A 16,112-nucleotide genomic window follows, 5' to 3' on the forward strand; every position below is an offset into this window, starting at 1 on the left:
GCAATTGATACATTTAAGTTTGTCTTTCACTTATATTGTTATAATAAAAAATAAATAAGATTTTTTTTTTTCCGGCGGGGGGAGGGGGTTTCGCCCGGGGCGTAATTCCATGTAGAACCGCCACTGCACGGAACATTAACCACTTTATCTTGTATTAAAGCATCACTAACACAAACCCCTCCACTAGCAGCAGTGAGTAAATCTATCACTAATCTATTTTGCAGCACCATCAGCCGAATCTGCGAGACCTCATCATTAAGGCCTTCCATGCTGACTAAGGTGGCATTAACAAACAATTCTAACCTATAATTAAGGGTTGCCATTCTTAACATGACTTTTCCTACTCCTAGAGCCGGAAACAGAAACAAAATAACCTTGGAGCTGGTGGTCCAAATCTTTTGGTCATCAGGCACGTCAGTTCCCCACACGCTGTCATGCTTCTCAACAGCAAATCTCTTCTTACGAGATTACTCTGCTGCGAGATAGTACTGACAACACAAAAATGGTCCATGACCTGGGCGGGGGCGCATACGCCACCCCAGTGTGGAGGGAGGTGACTGTACAATTTACTACCACACACCCACAATACCTCTCTCAACGTCGGAGTACCCCTGCCAGAGGGGCAATACCCTGGATTCCATTCCCAACATAAGGAAGGGTGTCCCCATGGACAGGGTGCATCGTTGACTGAGGGAGCGATGTTTGAGGTCACTATAGTAGCAGGGATGACAGTTTCGCTACACTGTTTCCGTCTCAGAGAGCCTAATCTAGTTGTTCCATTAATAGAAAAACACATTAGGAATATGGAATGAACTGCCACTTAAGGTGACAGCTCGGTTGTGGCATGTTTTTTAGTTCTGCTAGTGGGTGGGTATTGTTACACGGATCCTGCACCCGGGTACCGTTTGTATCACAAGATGGCTTACTGTAGCCCCAGCTGTCTGGGGCACACTTCTCTCCAACACAGATCGTAGCTTGGAATGAGAGTGGCCTTGCTTTAAGTCTAGGGTGAAAGGAGGATGTTGGCATTAAGGTACATACATAGCAATTAGTCCAATTACGTCTGTTCGCTTGCATGGATGCATATCTATACCATGAATTAGTAGAATACAGGTGAGTAACATTCCCCAGGACCTCATGTTCCCCATATGAAATCCACCTCTTATGGATTCTCTCATTTACACTTGTGGAGGACCAGAGACCCAGTATTACTCCTGAAGTAACCACTAATAGCAGCAGCTTAGACATTGTTATAACGGAGTGATATGATGTATACAGAAAAAAAATAAACACAAATAAACAAGAAAAACAAAAAACAGATACACCTCTACTATGTTGAGCAGAATCTCTAACCCCCAGGGCGCTCCCGGGAGGTTAGGTGACGTTCAGACGACCAAGATTTATACACTTAGCCCCCTGCGGGAGCCACAAAACGCTACTCAACGCTAGTGGTGGATCCTGGTAATGCTCTGAGTTTGCAGTGTGACAGGTGAATCCAGGTGGAGCGTTCAGCGATCTTGACGGCCGTTGGGGTGGCAAGTAACACTTGGTATGGTCCCTCCCACCTGTCGTCAGACCAGCTCTTTCTTTTGATGACTTTGATGAACACCCAGTTTCCCACCTTCACCTGGCCTTGTACCTGTGGAGACACAGAAAAAACTCGAACAGTATTGGGTTCTTTACATTCCCTAGTTTGTAGTGTAATTTGTGGCACACCAAAAGTTGGTCTTATTCTTTTGCACAGTGCTTTTGCTACTGTGAGGAAATCTGGGGTTGAGCTGGGAAATACCTCTATCCATTTGGAAAACACATCAATTATAACCAAACAATATTCCAGCCCTTTGGCTTTGCTAAATTGGATATAATCCATGTGTATTACCTGGAAAGGATAATCAGGCTTGGGGAACTCGCCCCTCTTTGGCCTGAGGTTTCCCTGTGAGTTATGCCGAATGCATATTTCACATTGCTGACAAATTCTTTAATAAATTAAAATTTTATAATTTTTTTTTTTTATTACTATTATTATTATTATTATTTTTTTAATAGGTTATATGTTGTACAGTGTTCATGTACTAGTCTTTATATCCCTCCTGTTGAGGCATGGATCATCCCATGGCTCATTATTGCTGCCCATTTGTATAGAGCTTGCAACAGGATGGGTTTTCTATCTGGACTTACATATACCTCATCTTTCAGAGTCGCCCAGTTTTATCCAAATTTCCTTTTACCTTTTGGGTGCTTGTTGTTGTATGTTAACTAAAACGTCATCCTCTGTTTCTTGTGTCAAATACAGGCCAGCTGCCTGTTTGGCTGCTCTATCTGCTAGGTAATTTCCTTTTGAAATGTCATCTGTCCCTTTGGTGTGTGCTTGGCATTTACATATAGCTAATTTGCTAGGCAATTGTATCGCTTCAAGCAACTTTTTTTTTGTTTAACTTCCTTTCCTGTAGAGGTTTTGTAACCTCTCCTTTTCCAGTGCGTACAAAAAATATGTGAAGCAGCAAAAGCATATTGGCTATCAGAATATACAGTCATTTCCTGACTTTTGTATAGCTGACACGCCCTTGTTAATGCAATTATTTCTGCTGCTTGTGCAGATAGGTTAGAAGGTAATTTCTTTGCTTCAATTATTTCAGTGAGGCTAGTGACTGCATATGCTACTAAATTCCTTCCCCTCTCGTCCTTTCCTGCAGAGCCATCGACATAGATTACATGTCCTCCCACCAGGGGAGTGTCCTGAAGATCCATTCGTGGTTTCAGCACTTGTTGTGTTTCTTCCTCACATAGGTGTGGTGTGCCATCAATAGGCAATGGCAGCAGAGTGGATGGATTCAGTGTATTACACCTTTCCAATGTTATGTGTGGTTGTGAGAGAAGAAGAGTCATGCATGATAAGTGTCGAGCAGGGGAGAGAAATGTCATGTTTGTTTGCAAGAGAAGAATTGAAACTGCATGGGGTACTTTAACGACGAGTTCATGGAACAGCACAATTTCTGCTGACGCGTGAACGGCCGATGCAGCCGCGAGCACTGCTTGTACACATGATGGTGTAGCACGAGCTACCGGGTCGAGTTGGGTCGAATAAAATACGATGGGTCTCATTTTGCTTCCCCACACTTGAAGCAAAACAGACGTCATGAATCCATGTCTGGAGTCAACCATAAGAACGAAATGTTTCGCATAATTTGGGAGAGCCAGTACTGTCGAGCTGGCTATTTTTTCTTTTGTCGCTTGAAAAGATTCTGAACCCTCTTTAGTCCACGTAACCTTATCGTGGGGTGCCATTGGTTGAGAGAAAATCATATCATGCATAGGTCTTACTAATTCTGCATAATTGGGTACCCACTGACGACAGTAATTACACAGTCCTAAAAAGGACATCATTTGTTTCTTAGTCTCAGGTTTAGGAGCTTCCAGTATAGCTTTCTTTCTTTCCGTATTCACTGTGCGCCCGCTACCCGACAATGTGTGTCCAAGATATCTAACTTCTGTTTTCCACAGCTGCCTCTATTCAACTCTCAGCATTTAGCCAATACTACCAACAATTATACCCTCCATCTGCATTAATAACTTGGGGTCCCATGACCTGTGTTTAAGCCACGGGCTTGAATCAAATTGCTTGTCCGCTCAGTCAATTTTTAATTATGCAGTATCAAATAGTTTGCTTCTGACGACTACAATTCAACTATCTCCTTTAACGGCGTAGTTGGTTCCATATCTACCAAAAGCATTTCTGAATTTAAATAATATTACACTAATATGTGTAGTCTGACTATTCTTTTCACCTCCTCTCCTTCTAATTACGACCGTGCGTGTGTGCGTGTGTGTGTGAGAACATGCGTGTGTGAGATTGAGTCCTCTGTTCCCCCTAACAGCCCCCACCCGTGTGCTTCTCTGTCCGTCCACAGTCAGACACACAGGCTTGTTTAAAAAGTCAAAGTTGCTGTTAGCGATATTAAGTCTTATAACCAATCTACAATAATTTCGGGCTATGTTAGTCACTCAGTACTTTGGCACATACAAACTCATACACAACACAATCTCGTATTTCCACTTTTTTCTTGTTATGCCCTCTGACGGCGCATTATCTGATCTAAGGTAACGAGAGAAAGATTAATATGATCTTTTTCGTGTTATGCGAGTCGCGCTCTCAGCAATTTAAATGCTCTCTCTTCACAGATGTTACACAAAATACCTTCAAGTAAACTATGCCAACAACTGGTCACTTGCTTATTTTAGTTTTAAATATCAATTTAAAACGTTAGGTTCCGATCAATACTCTTGCTCCAATGACTGAATGCCCACATCAACACGCAACCGAGTTCGTCATTTCATCTATCAAGTTGACACCCTGAATAAAGATATACGGACATTTGCGATTACACTACAGGACAGTCAAGCACGGCAAAACTATTATCAAACTTTCAAATATACGTTTAGTCTCGCCTCGGAGCACCAAACAATCTCTTAATGAAACAAATGAAAACGTAGCTTACATGTTTTTTTTTAATACAATTCCTACAATTCCTGCAACACTGGAATTATTTCCATTCATTACTATAATATCTATATATTTATAGCACTCTGAGATTCTTCTGAATCCCACTCCTTTATTCTTCATTATAGATGCTACACTGCATTTCGTTGTCTCAGTGCTTGTACTCTGTGCAATGACAATACAGTTGAATCTAATCTAATCTTAACTCCGGGCCTCTACCCCTGTATTTAAGCAGTATCGCCATCATTATCATATAATGATACAATGATAATTAAATGATACACAATGATGATCACAATTCCAATGTGTGTCCCTTCCCCACCTATGCTGTTAAATCAAATTAGTACAATTTAAGGTCTTTTATATCCAATAAGACCTATTCCCTCTGTTTTGATTTTTGCCTTGTTTCGCTTGTCACATGCTTAATTTTTTTTTTTTTTTTTTTTAATAATTCAATCAATTCAAACCACCGGTTGTCTTGGGTTGTTGGAAAAACCACACCCCTGCCTTCTTGAGGGCCGGTAGGATTCAATTAATTGAAACAAGCACATTCTGACTCGCAAACAAGGTTAATGAAACACAATGAGTAAGTTTGAGAATGAGCCACCTGTCCGTTGCCGGAGGTATTCGCACTCAGCTCTTACAGTTGTGTTTATTTTCAGCCACAGTCACTGGTGGCTATTTCAATGAGACACATGGATTGCGTGTGTGCACAGTGTCTGTCTATGTCAGTATCCCAATTTCTCATTCACAAATGCTCAACTCTATTTATGTCTTTACATAATTTCTAGTAACTCCCCCTTCACGCACTTAAGACTAAAAAGTGCGTGCAAATGAACAAAGCAGATAAAATGTATAGAGCTGCCACGTGGCCACAGTAACAGCGCTATAGTTTATCAAGCCTGCATTTTACCCCTCTTCCTCCACAAGAATAACACTTATCCTCACTTTCTTTTAATCTTCTTCTTAACTTTCCATTGACTTTCCTATTCTCACTTTCCACGTACCTTCTCATTCTGACTTTCTTTAAAACAATCTTGCCTTCTGCCAAAGTCCATTTTCCTATTCCTTCAATCTTTTACAACTAGTTTCCCACTGAAACTATTTAGGTTTAGATAGCTACTACACATGGTGAGCTTTTTGGATTATAACAGAATACCTCAGACGTGTCAAATGGAGACACCGGAAAGCAAGCAAGGTGTTTACTCAGAGTCTCCACCTGTTTTTAGACTGTTAATCACTTGCTCCAGTCACACTCATATTCATTAATTATGGTGAGCTTTTTTTTTTGAATTAAGCAAAATACTTCTCTTGAGTCTATGAAAAATATCCGGAGGCCGAGCTTCTAGATTGATAAATCAATCCGGACCATCCCTTGGAGTTTTTTCTCTCAGATATTTTCCAAAGTTTTAATTTTGCTTAATTACTTACTCCATTCACACAGATGTACATCCATTCACAACTAGCGCTAATAAGAGATCCCGGATCTCTTTTTATAGTCTGTTCTAATTCAGTAGACTTATGCTAATGCTACTTACTCATATCATGCTGTGTGTCCAACCTTGCTTCAGATCCCGTCAGACCAGCCTCCCGGAGGCAGACCCCTTTCTGCCGGCCCACGTAGAATTTACTAAGTGGGACTTTCTGCCGATGGTTTCTCTCGGCAGGACGTGCATTTGTCTTCGGCTTCCTGAAGTCTGCTCCCAGGCGGTCGGTCTTGTTGGGTTCCGGCTTCGAAAGGACCAAGAAATGTCAGGGACAAGACCCTCAACAGTTAGTTAGCAGATTAAAAACACTACCCAGCATATAAGTGAACTTGGACGGTTTTCGAACAGGGCCCCGACGGAGACAGACACCTTAAGTGTGTCTGATGTGCCAAGCTGAAAACAAGTCCTTTTATTCAAACACAATGTTTACACAGTATGACAGTCAAAACGCTGGGATGCACTTAGGGTTTCTGCATTTAAGCTGAATTCGACTTCTGCTTAGCAACGAGTCATTTTACAACCCGCTCTCTCCTTCTGCCAGAAAAACATCACGTGAGGCATCTGGTTCGACATTCTTTGCTCACTCAGTGTTTTTCCAAAATCAACCTACACACTTTACACACAACATTTTGAACAAGCCTTTTAGCTAAAACATTCATGATAAAATATACTAATACTTTCTTTAACACTCTCCCTCCCCCTCCCAGCGTGCAGTCCTCACTGCTGGACGGGGAGTTTTATGCTGGCTCCGCCGCGTCAGTTCCCAGCTGCATCCCCTTTTTCGAGGAGGTGCACGAGGAACTGCAGGCGACATGGGCGATACCCTACTCGGGCCGAGCCCCGGTGCCGGGGTTCGCGCCCTACATGCAGCTCCACATGGCTAAGGAGAGGGGCTACCTCTCCTTTCCTCAGGTGGAGGATGCAGTAGCGGGCTACCTCTCGCCCGCCTCCCCCACGATGCATCTCGGCCAGAAGCCTCTCCTGCCCACGCGGGTGGGCAGACACCAGGCTCAGCTGGCAGAGAAGTCCTACTTGGCTGCAGGGCAGGCTGCCTGCACGACCAATACGGCTGCATTGCTACAGCGCTACCAGGCAAAGCTCCTGACTGAGCTTGCCTTGTCGCTGGGGGAAGATCACCCGTCTGTGGCAGAACTCCGTCGCGCGACGGATCTGTCACTCAGACTAACTCGGTGCACGTCACAGGCACTGGGGAGGGTGATGGGTGCCGCGGTGGCTACCCAGAGGTCTCTGTGGCTATCACTGGCTAAGCTGTCAGACAGAGAAAAAGCACCACTCCTCGACGCCCCAGTCTCTGTCCAGGGCGCCTTCGGGGAGGCAGTGGTCACAATGGCTGCCAAGTTCGAAGAACAGCGGAAGACCAGAGAGGTATTCCAGGCTTGGATGCCTCGCTCTAGTGGCACGGGTGAGACGTCCTCCTCAGGACACACCACACCCGCACCGGGCCAGAAGAGAAGCGGGTTCCGCTTTTCAAAAACATGAGGGGGCAGCCCCAGATCTCGTCTCCCTCCCTAGACGGAGTGGGTGCAGATCTAGGCTTAGACTCATTGACCATGAGCGGGTTAGTCCCTGCTAATTCAACTCAAAGCACAACCTCCCTGGTTGTGTGGAGAGTTGGCGCGCATGCGCAGTGTCACCATGGGTGCTAAAGACGATCACAAGGGGTTACGTGCTGCAATTCGCCCGTTCCCCTCCGCCATTCAGCGGAGTGATACAGTCTGTGGTGCAGCGAGAACAGTCTCACTTCCTACGGGAAGAGATAATCTCCCTGCTCAGAAAGGAGGCAATAAGCAGAGTCCCTCCCGAGGAGGAAAATGCAGGTTTCTACAGCCGTTACTTCCTCGTACCCAAGAGACGGGAATTATCGGCCAATATTAGATCTACGTGTGTTAAACAAAGCACTCATGCCGCTACGGTTCAGAATGTTGACCCCACGCAGGCTTGTGCAGTTTATAAGGCCAAACGATTGGTTTATCACGATAGACTTAAAAGACGCTTATTTCCACATTCCGATCCACCACAGACATCAGAGATATCTGAGGTTTGCGTTCGGAGGAATAGCGTACCAATTCAACGCACTCCCATTCGGCCTGTCCCTAGCGCCGAGGGTATTTACAAAGTGCGTAGAGGCAGCCATCGCCCCATTACGTCTATGCGGCTTACGCGTTTACAATTATTTGGACGACTGGTTAATTGCTTCTCATTCAAAGGCTGCAGCAGTGCAGGACGGCCATCTAGTGGTGGCGCACCTGTATCGACTGGGCTTTGTAATAAACAGAGAAAAAAGCGTTCTCTGCCCCAGGCAAGTTACACATTTTCTGGGTACGATTTTACACTCCACCTCCATGGAGGTCAGGCTGTCTCAAGAACGGATAAATGCCATCAAAACACGCGTGCGCCAGTTCCGACAGGGACAGTCAGTCTCGTTGCTGTGCTGCCAACGCCTGTTAGGAATGATGGCGTCGGCCGCTATAGCGCTCCCGTTGGGGATGTTGCGTATGCGGCCATTCCAAATATGGTACCTGTCTATGAAGCTCAACGCAGTCACAGACAGGCATTGCAGAGTAGTGGTGTCCTCCAGATGCAGGAAAGCCCTGGCGATCTGGAGAACCCCCTGGTTTTTCGCCGCGTCGGGCACTATGGGCATAGTGTCGCGTCGCGTGGTGGTGACCACAGACGCTTCCACCAAAGGCTGGGGAGCTGTCTGCGAAGGGAGAGGCGTGAACGGTCTCTGGTCAGTGACAGAGGCCGCGTCTCACATAAATGTGTTAGAGCTGCTAACAGTAGTCCTAGCTCTACAACACTTTCTGCCCAGGCTGAGTGGTCAGCATGTACTAGTGAGGACGGACAACACTGCGACCTTGGCGTATATAAATCGCCAGGGCGGAGTGCGCTCCCCGTCACTACACCATTGGGCGACTCGCCTGCTCCTGTGGGCAGCGAGGCACGTCCTGTCCCTCAGGGCAGTTCATATACCAGGTCACCTCAACTACGGTGCGGACCTGTTATCGAGGGGCGATCCTTTAGCAGCAGACTGGTGCCTTCACCCACAAGTGATAGGTCAGATCTGGGTGCGTTTTTTCAAGGCGCAGGTGGACCTGTTCGCGAACAGGCAGAACACCTGCTGCCCGCTCTGGTTTTCGCTAGGGGGCGACGATCCCCCACTAGGCATAGACGCGCTGGGCCACCAGTGGCCAGCTCTACCCCTATATGCTTTTCCCCCGATCCCGCTCCTCCAGCAGGTGCTGTGCAGAATTGCGGACGAGGGCAGGGAATTGATATTGATAGCCCCCCACTGGCCCAATCAGCCGTGGGCGGCAGATCTGGTCAATATGTCAGTGCAGCAGCCTTGGGAGCTGCCTCTGCGGAGAGACCTCCTAACGCAGGCGCACAGGCGTCTCAGAGCCTGGCACCTGAAAGGTGCAGGCTCATAGCGTCAGGCTTGTCGGACGCGGTGGTGGCTACAATACAGAGTGCCCGAGCTGTATCAACTGTATACGCTGAAGTGGCGCAGTTTTGAGCGGTGGTGTGCTGCGCGTCAGCACGACCCCATTAACTGCGCGCTGGGCGTTATTCTAGAATTCCTACAGCAGTTGTTTGATGAGGGGAAAGCGACTTCTACTCTCAAAGTGTACATGGCTGCCATTTCAGCCTGCCACGCAGGCATTAATGGCAGTTCTCCTGGCAGTCACCCGCTAGCGTCACGCTTTATGGCGGGGGTGAGACGGCTCAGGGTGCCAGAGAGACACCTCATACCCTCTTGGGATCTGCTAGTGGTGTTACGTGCTCTCACAGGGCCTCCGTTCGAGCCCCTGGAGACAGTGGACATAAAGTTTGTCTCTTTAAAGACCGCGCTGCTGCTGGCGTGAACGTCAGCAAAATGCGTTGGTGACATGCAAGCCCTGTCAGTCAGTCCATCGTGCCTTCAGTTTTCGATCGCTGGTGACAGAGTGGTTATGCGACCTAATGCTGCTTACACACCTAAAGTGGTGGTAACCCCATTCCGCAATCAGGTGATTGAATTAGCAATTTTCTCGCCTCCTCCTTTTGCGTCGGGAGAGGAGGAACGTTTGAATAAGCTCTGTCCAGTGCGCGCTCTCCGCTGTTACGCAGAGCGCACTAGAGCGTTCAGACAGTCAGATCAGCTATTCGTGTGCTTTGGTGCACGCGCAAAAGGCAGACCTCTTTCAAAACCGAGCCTCTCCCGTTGGATAGTAGAGGCTATCGTGTTGTCTTATAAGAGCTTGTCTTTAGATCCCCCGGAGAAGTTGCATGCGCACTCTACGCGGGGGGTCTCGTCTTCCTGGGCCTTACTAAAGGGCGTCTCAGTGGAAGATATTTGCAAAGCTGCAAGCTGGAGTTCTCGCCACACTTTCATTAGATTCTATATGTTAGATGTGGCTGAACCTAGTTTTCTTCATAGCGTTCTGCGGGCAAGCGATCTCTGAATCCCCTGGCCTGAGAACGATGTATATGATAAGTGTGTTCATTGGTGTCTACATGTTATGTTGCACATGAAACATTTCAGGGTGGTTTCCTACAGGCGCAGGATCACGATCCTCGCCGCCTATGATAAAGGTTGCCCTGTTAATATGTTCACCGCCAGCGGCCGTATGAACCTCTATGAGGGCAAAGGCTTCAATAAAGCTGGTGTGTGTAATTGGCTGCCACTGTATTATCACGCGGGAATGTATAGGGTCCCATACTGTTATATCGCAGTGAACTGCGATAAGGAACGTCTCGGTTACTTACGTAACCTCGGTTCCTTAAGCAGGAACCAATTATAACAAAGTTGGCGTGTACAGTGTTACCTTGGATTGATTGTCATGCTCAGTTTCTTTCCGAGGCAGATCTGAGGGCGCGTAATAATATTATAGGACTCCTGGGAGGCGGGCCCAGGAGCGTGCGCTGACAGATCTTGCGGCCTTTCAGGCGTGAATAGATAAATGCTTCGATTTGTACCCATGACTGACGTCATGTACCATACTGTTATATCTGGTTCCTGCTTAAGGAACTGAGGTTACGTAAGTAACCGAGACGTTTTCAATGTTGGTTATACTTAAAAACCTTAAACGAATCTAAATAAACATATTCCCACCATGAAAGAAAAGAAACTTACGGTAGAATTTGCGGTATTTCATGTGTTGTACTGCATCTCAGACTTAACCATATGTGCAACAATATATAACGTTCATGACTGAAATGTGCAGACATGTAGCTGACATGTTGAGAAAATGTTAAAAAGTAACTGATGGAGTAACGGTGATCAAAACCAATCAACATAAACTGGGGCTACTACTGAAGAGGGAAGATGACAAAGTAATGCAGAATATGTCACAAATGATCATCATACAATATCACACAAACAATTGAGGCCTACTCAAGTTTAACCTCATAATCACCAGCAGCAAATACCACCTACTGCTAGTGTTGGAAGGGGGGTGTGTTACTTCTACTTAACAGCCACAGGTTCCATATGAAACTACCACAGAGGATACATATTTTATTTTATAAAGACATAGATTTAGATATAGACCAATGAATTGTGTTCATGTATTGGTTATTTTACTCAACACTTTAGATTTTGGAGTTAGTTTCAACATAGTCTGTGTTGTTCAATGGTCACCGAGGGCTTCAGGGGTAAAATACTCAGTGGTGACCTGAGGCTGTAGAAGAAGGGAAGGACTTTCTCAGTGAATGTGTGTTTGAAAGTGTGTAAGTGTGTATTTTGTAGAGGATCAGAGAATGACACCTGTCCTTTATCCAAATCCAGATGCACTCTGAGTGTGTGGAGGTTCTGTTTCAATTTATGCCCAGGTCCACTAAAATGTAATCCAAATCCATACCCCACACGCCACACTCTCTCCCATGAGAAGGTGTCCCTCTTCCCCTGGTTGGACTCTGTGGTCACACCCACACACCAGTATGCCCTGTGTCCAACTTCAACATCCCAGTAGTGTGACCCTGAGTTGAAGCCCTCAGAGCCCAGGACACTGCCATAGGCATTTAAATCAAATCTTTCTGGATTATCAGGGAGTGTCTGTGTAGGATATGCCTCTTTAAAGCTGCTCAGATCCTCAGAAATGATGAGCGATGGGTGTGCAGTGTTTGGGTCCAACACTACAGGAGCTGAACAGAGAGATGAGGAGAGGGTGAACAAATGGACTCAGGTTACATTTACATTTACATTTAGTCATTTAGCAGACGCTTTTGTCCAAAGCGACGTACAAGGGAGAGAATATTCAAGCTACGAGCAATAGAACCTGGTGTAACAATAAATACTACTTTACATAAGAAATATAACAAAATGAAATAAAAAAGAAAGAAAGTAGTGCAGAAATGTAACTGCTGTAATTGCAAGTTACGCACTAGTCGAAGTGCCAGTTAGGACAGGAAGTGCTCTCTGAAGAGTTGGGTCTTCAAAAGCTTCTTAAAGGTAGAGAGGGACGCCCCTGCTCTGGTAGTGCTGGGTAGTTCATTCCACCAACGTGGAACTACAAATGAGAATAGTCTGGACTGCCGTGCTTGCACAGACGGCAGTGCCAAACGACGCTCACTAGAAGAGCGCAGCATCCTGGGTGTAACATTCGCCCTTACAAGAGCATTTAGGTAGGTGGGAGCAGAACCATCAAGCACTCTGTAGGCGAGCAGCTACAGGCAGCCAATGGAGGTCAATGAGTAGCGGGGTGACGTGTGCCCTCTTCGGTTGGTTGAACACCAGACGCGCCGCCGTGTGTGTGTGTGTGCGTGCGTGTGTATGTGTATGCGTGTGTATGTGAGTGTTTGTCTGTGTGTATGTGTGAGAGTGTGTGTGTGTGTGTGTGTGTGTGTGTGTGTGTGTATGTGTGTGAGTGTGTGTGTGTGTGTGTGTGTGTCGTAGGTGACATAGAACTCACTGAACTGAACTATGTCCTTCATCTTCTCCCAGACTCTGAACATCAGGTTGCCCAGGTGCTTTGCCACATCAGTCAGAGCTCTTGAAACTCCCTGTGGTTTTTGCAGTGAACACGTAGAACTAGGAAAACAGACTGGAGTTAGCACTAGTTTTAGTGTGGGTTCAAACTAAAAAAAGGACATTAAAATCTCTCACCTTTCTATGGTAGCCTTGAAGTTCTGGAAAACAGCATACAGCACAGATTTCAGTTCAGTTCATTTCAATATACTGTGTCTGTTTTCAGGGCTTACTTCTTGTTCACACAATGGACAGTAATGATACATTATATAACAAAAGATCAAAAGAAATAGATAACAATAATTGAAAATATGTATTCAATATCATAAACATCTCACCATTTTTCCAACTGAACTGAAACCACATGTCCATACCTGTAAGAAGATGATGTCTTCAGCAACCATCTGCTTCTCAATGGCTGTTATTGTATCTGAAAGAGTGGACATCTCCTTGCTCATCTCTTCAATCTTCTCTTTCATAATCAAACTCTTCTGCTCCTCTTCCTCCTTCAGTGCTCTTATTCTGGCCTCCTCTTCATCTTTCAGAAACTGATGAAGCTTCTCAAACTCCTCCTTGATCTGCTTCTCTGACTGATGGGCCTGAACCTTGAATTACATCAAAGGGACTACAGTCATAAAAAATGTTACTTCCTCAAAACATGTCATTTGTCCAATATTAATATTGTCAAAGTAATCATGTGTATTACTGTTGACAATGTGAACAGTTTATCTAAGGGCAGAACTATCATGTGGTGAAATCATTGTTTTAATTTCCTTAATGATAATAATATAAATATCAGTTTGTGTACTTGTAATATCTGTATCAAATTGTCCGGTTGAGATGCTTGATGTGACATCAATTGTAGTTGTAATGAAACTGAATAGCTGCACAATACAAGTTGTTTACGTATCATATCATATAGGTAATATTACACAATGTCAGAAACAGTGTCATGAACTCAATGGTCTCTTTCTGAAACAGGTTGTTCTGGTAAATCTCACCTTAATGTGACTGGCTGTTTGGTCACATGTTTTTTTAACTCGTTCAAATTTTTTCAGTTTCCTTTGCAAGGGCTTCAGTACAGCATTGAGTTGTTCCTATAATGAACAAATACATTATACACTATGATTATCTATACTCATTTTCTGTTGTTGTGGATACTCATTCAGTAACAGTACAGATACAGAAGGCAAAGTATACCCATTGCATAGTCATAAATAACATTTCCACCAACAAGCAAAAAATAGAAACTCACTTTATAATCCAGTGCAGCTTCATCTATGGGAAGGAACTGGTGTCCTGAGTGTTTCCTGGAAGCCTGACACACCACACATACGGGCTGTTTATCCTCCAGACAGAACAGCTTGAGTCTCTCACCGTGCAGACTGCAGAGCACTTCAGACCCTCCTGAAGCCCTCTGACTCTTCTCCTCCAGGAAAGACTCACATACGTTCCTCAAAGACAAATTCAGTGGCGGATTGTCCAATGAAGATTGTCTTCTACAAACTGGACACTCTTTAGATTTCTTCTCCCTCCAGAACTTCTGAAGGCAGTCTTTGCAGAAGCTGTGACTGCACAAAAGAAGGACGGGATCCTTTAAAATATCAAAGCAAACAGGACAGGTTAAATCCTCTTCAGGTAGAGAGCGTTTAGATGCCATCCTACGCTCACAGAAACAGTCACTTGGCTGGAAACTTAACTTAGCTTTCACTCTCTATTTGTCAGAAATCACCTCAGTAAATCCTGCCTTATTATCTGTAAAGTAACAAAGGCATTTGCTTCTAAATCAAAATAGATCTCCTGACTAAAAGTGTCAAACTGAAGAGGCAGAATAGCTGACATGAAGTAAAATGCTTCGTGGGTCAATGTTCATTTCCTTATCTTTCCTTCGATCAGCTTCAGAGACTTCTGATTGGTCAGAGCTGCTTTTATTTCTCTCCCCTTATCTACCCACGGTGACTGGACTGGACTGGACTCTGGTGAATGATTAGCAGCATGGAAGTATCTAATGTTCTAGTCAAACATGGCCAATGCGATGTTTCTTCACAAAGATGGAAGAATCAGTTGTTATGCTGGAGTTAGAAACATAAAGACAGTGTGTTCTTTTTCATAAACCATTGACATGTTATATTATCGGTCAAAACCTGATGTTGACTACAAGCACATTGTGCTTTGGTTCTTTGGTTCTTTGGTTCTTTGCCACATCAATCAGAGCTCTCTCTTTAGTCAGCACCTGGTTTAGTTTGGTTTTAAACAAAGAGAGAAAATAAAATCTGTCACCTTTCTATTGTACATTTGAAGTTCTGATGAAAAAAGAAAAAGTAATTTCAATTGAAAAGTAATTTCTAATCATACAGCAGTGCTATTTTGATATTTTGAATGACACGGGGGCTCAGCTTGACTCAGGTACAGAACCTCCCATATAGGCCTTCAAACCCACGTTATCTCAAGGTACAGAACCTCCCATATAGGCCATCAAACCCACATTATCTCAAGGTACAGAACCTCCCACATAGGCCTTCAAACCCACGTTATCTCGAGGTACAGAACCTCCCACATAGGCCTTCAAACCCACATTATCTCAAGGCACAGAACCTCCCACATTCAAATCCACGTTATCTCGAGGTACAGAACCTCCCACATAGGCCATCAAACCCACGTTATCTCAAGGCACAGAACCTCCCACATTCAAACCCACGTTATCTCGAGGTACAGAACCTCCCACATAGGCCTTCAAACCCACGTTATCTTAAGGTACAGAACCTCCCACATAGGCCTTCAAACCCACATTATCTCAAGGTACAGAACCTCCCACATAGGCCTTCAAACCCACATTATCTCAAGGTACAGAACCTCCCACATTCAAACCCACATTATCTCAAGGTACAGAACCTCCCATATAGGCCTTCAAACCTGCGTTATCTCGAGGTACAGAACCTCCCACATTCAAACCCACGTTATCTTGAGGTCTCGTACTTCTGATGAGCTTCACTGTTCCAACAAATGGTCGCTTCAGTTTTAAATCTCAAATTAAAACGACAGATTTTGATCAATAATCTCTCTCTAATGAAAATGCACTTATCAACGCAACAAAAAACAGCTGTTTCATCTATCACAGTCTCACACCCTGCAATAATGAAATATGAAAAACATGCGA

The 16,112-nt window shown here is 44.8% G+C and overlaps 1 protein-coding gene across 1 annotated transcript; it reads right to left on the reverse strand.

Annotated features, from left to right (window-relative positions):
• Positions 1 to 11,599: 11,599 nt before the first annotated feature.
• On the reverse strand, positions 11,600 to 14,615 carry LOC105890546 (E3 ubiquitin-protein ligase TRIM35-like). Its single transcript, XM_031576982.2, has 5 exons — positions 14,211 to 14,615; positions 13,957 to 14,052; positions 13,320 to 13,560; positions 12,900 to 13,031; positions 11,600 to 12,132 (listed from the first exon to the last, which is right to left on the reverse strand). Exons 1-5 carry the CDS (start codon positions 14,613 to 14,615, stop codon positions 11,600 to 11,602), a joined length of 1,407 nt encoding a protein of 468 aa, XP_031432842.1.
• Positions 14,616 to 16,112: the final 1,497 nt, after the last annotated feature.

Source organism: Clupea harengus, chromosome 11 (genome assembly GCF_900700415.2).
Source record: "Clupea harengus chromosome 11, Ch_v2.0.2, whole genome shotgun sequence".
NCBI lineage: Eukaryota > Metazoa > Chordata > Actinopteri > Clupeiformes > Clupeidae > Clupea > Clupea harengus.

Excerpts from the sequence above, each read along its gene's own strand:
- LOC105890546 (XM_031576982.2), bottom strand. The coding sequence starts at position 14,615 with ATGGCATCTAAACGCTCTCTACCTGAAGAGGATTTAACCTGTCCTGTT. Across the intron at positions 14,053-14,210 it reads AAGCTGCACTGGATTATAAA|GAACAACTCAATGCTGTACT; the intron begins GTGAGTTTCTAT and ends TGTTCATTATAG. Across the intron at positions 13,032-13,319 it reads CTTCTTACAGGTATGGACAT|TCTGTTTTCCTAGTTCTACG; the intron begins GTGGTTTCAGTT and ends TGCTAACTCCAG.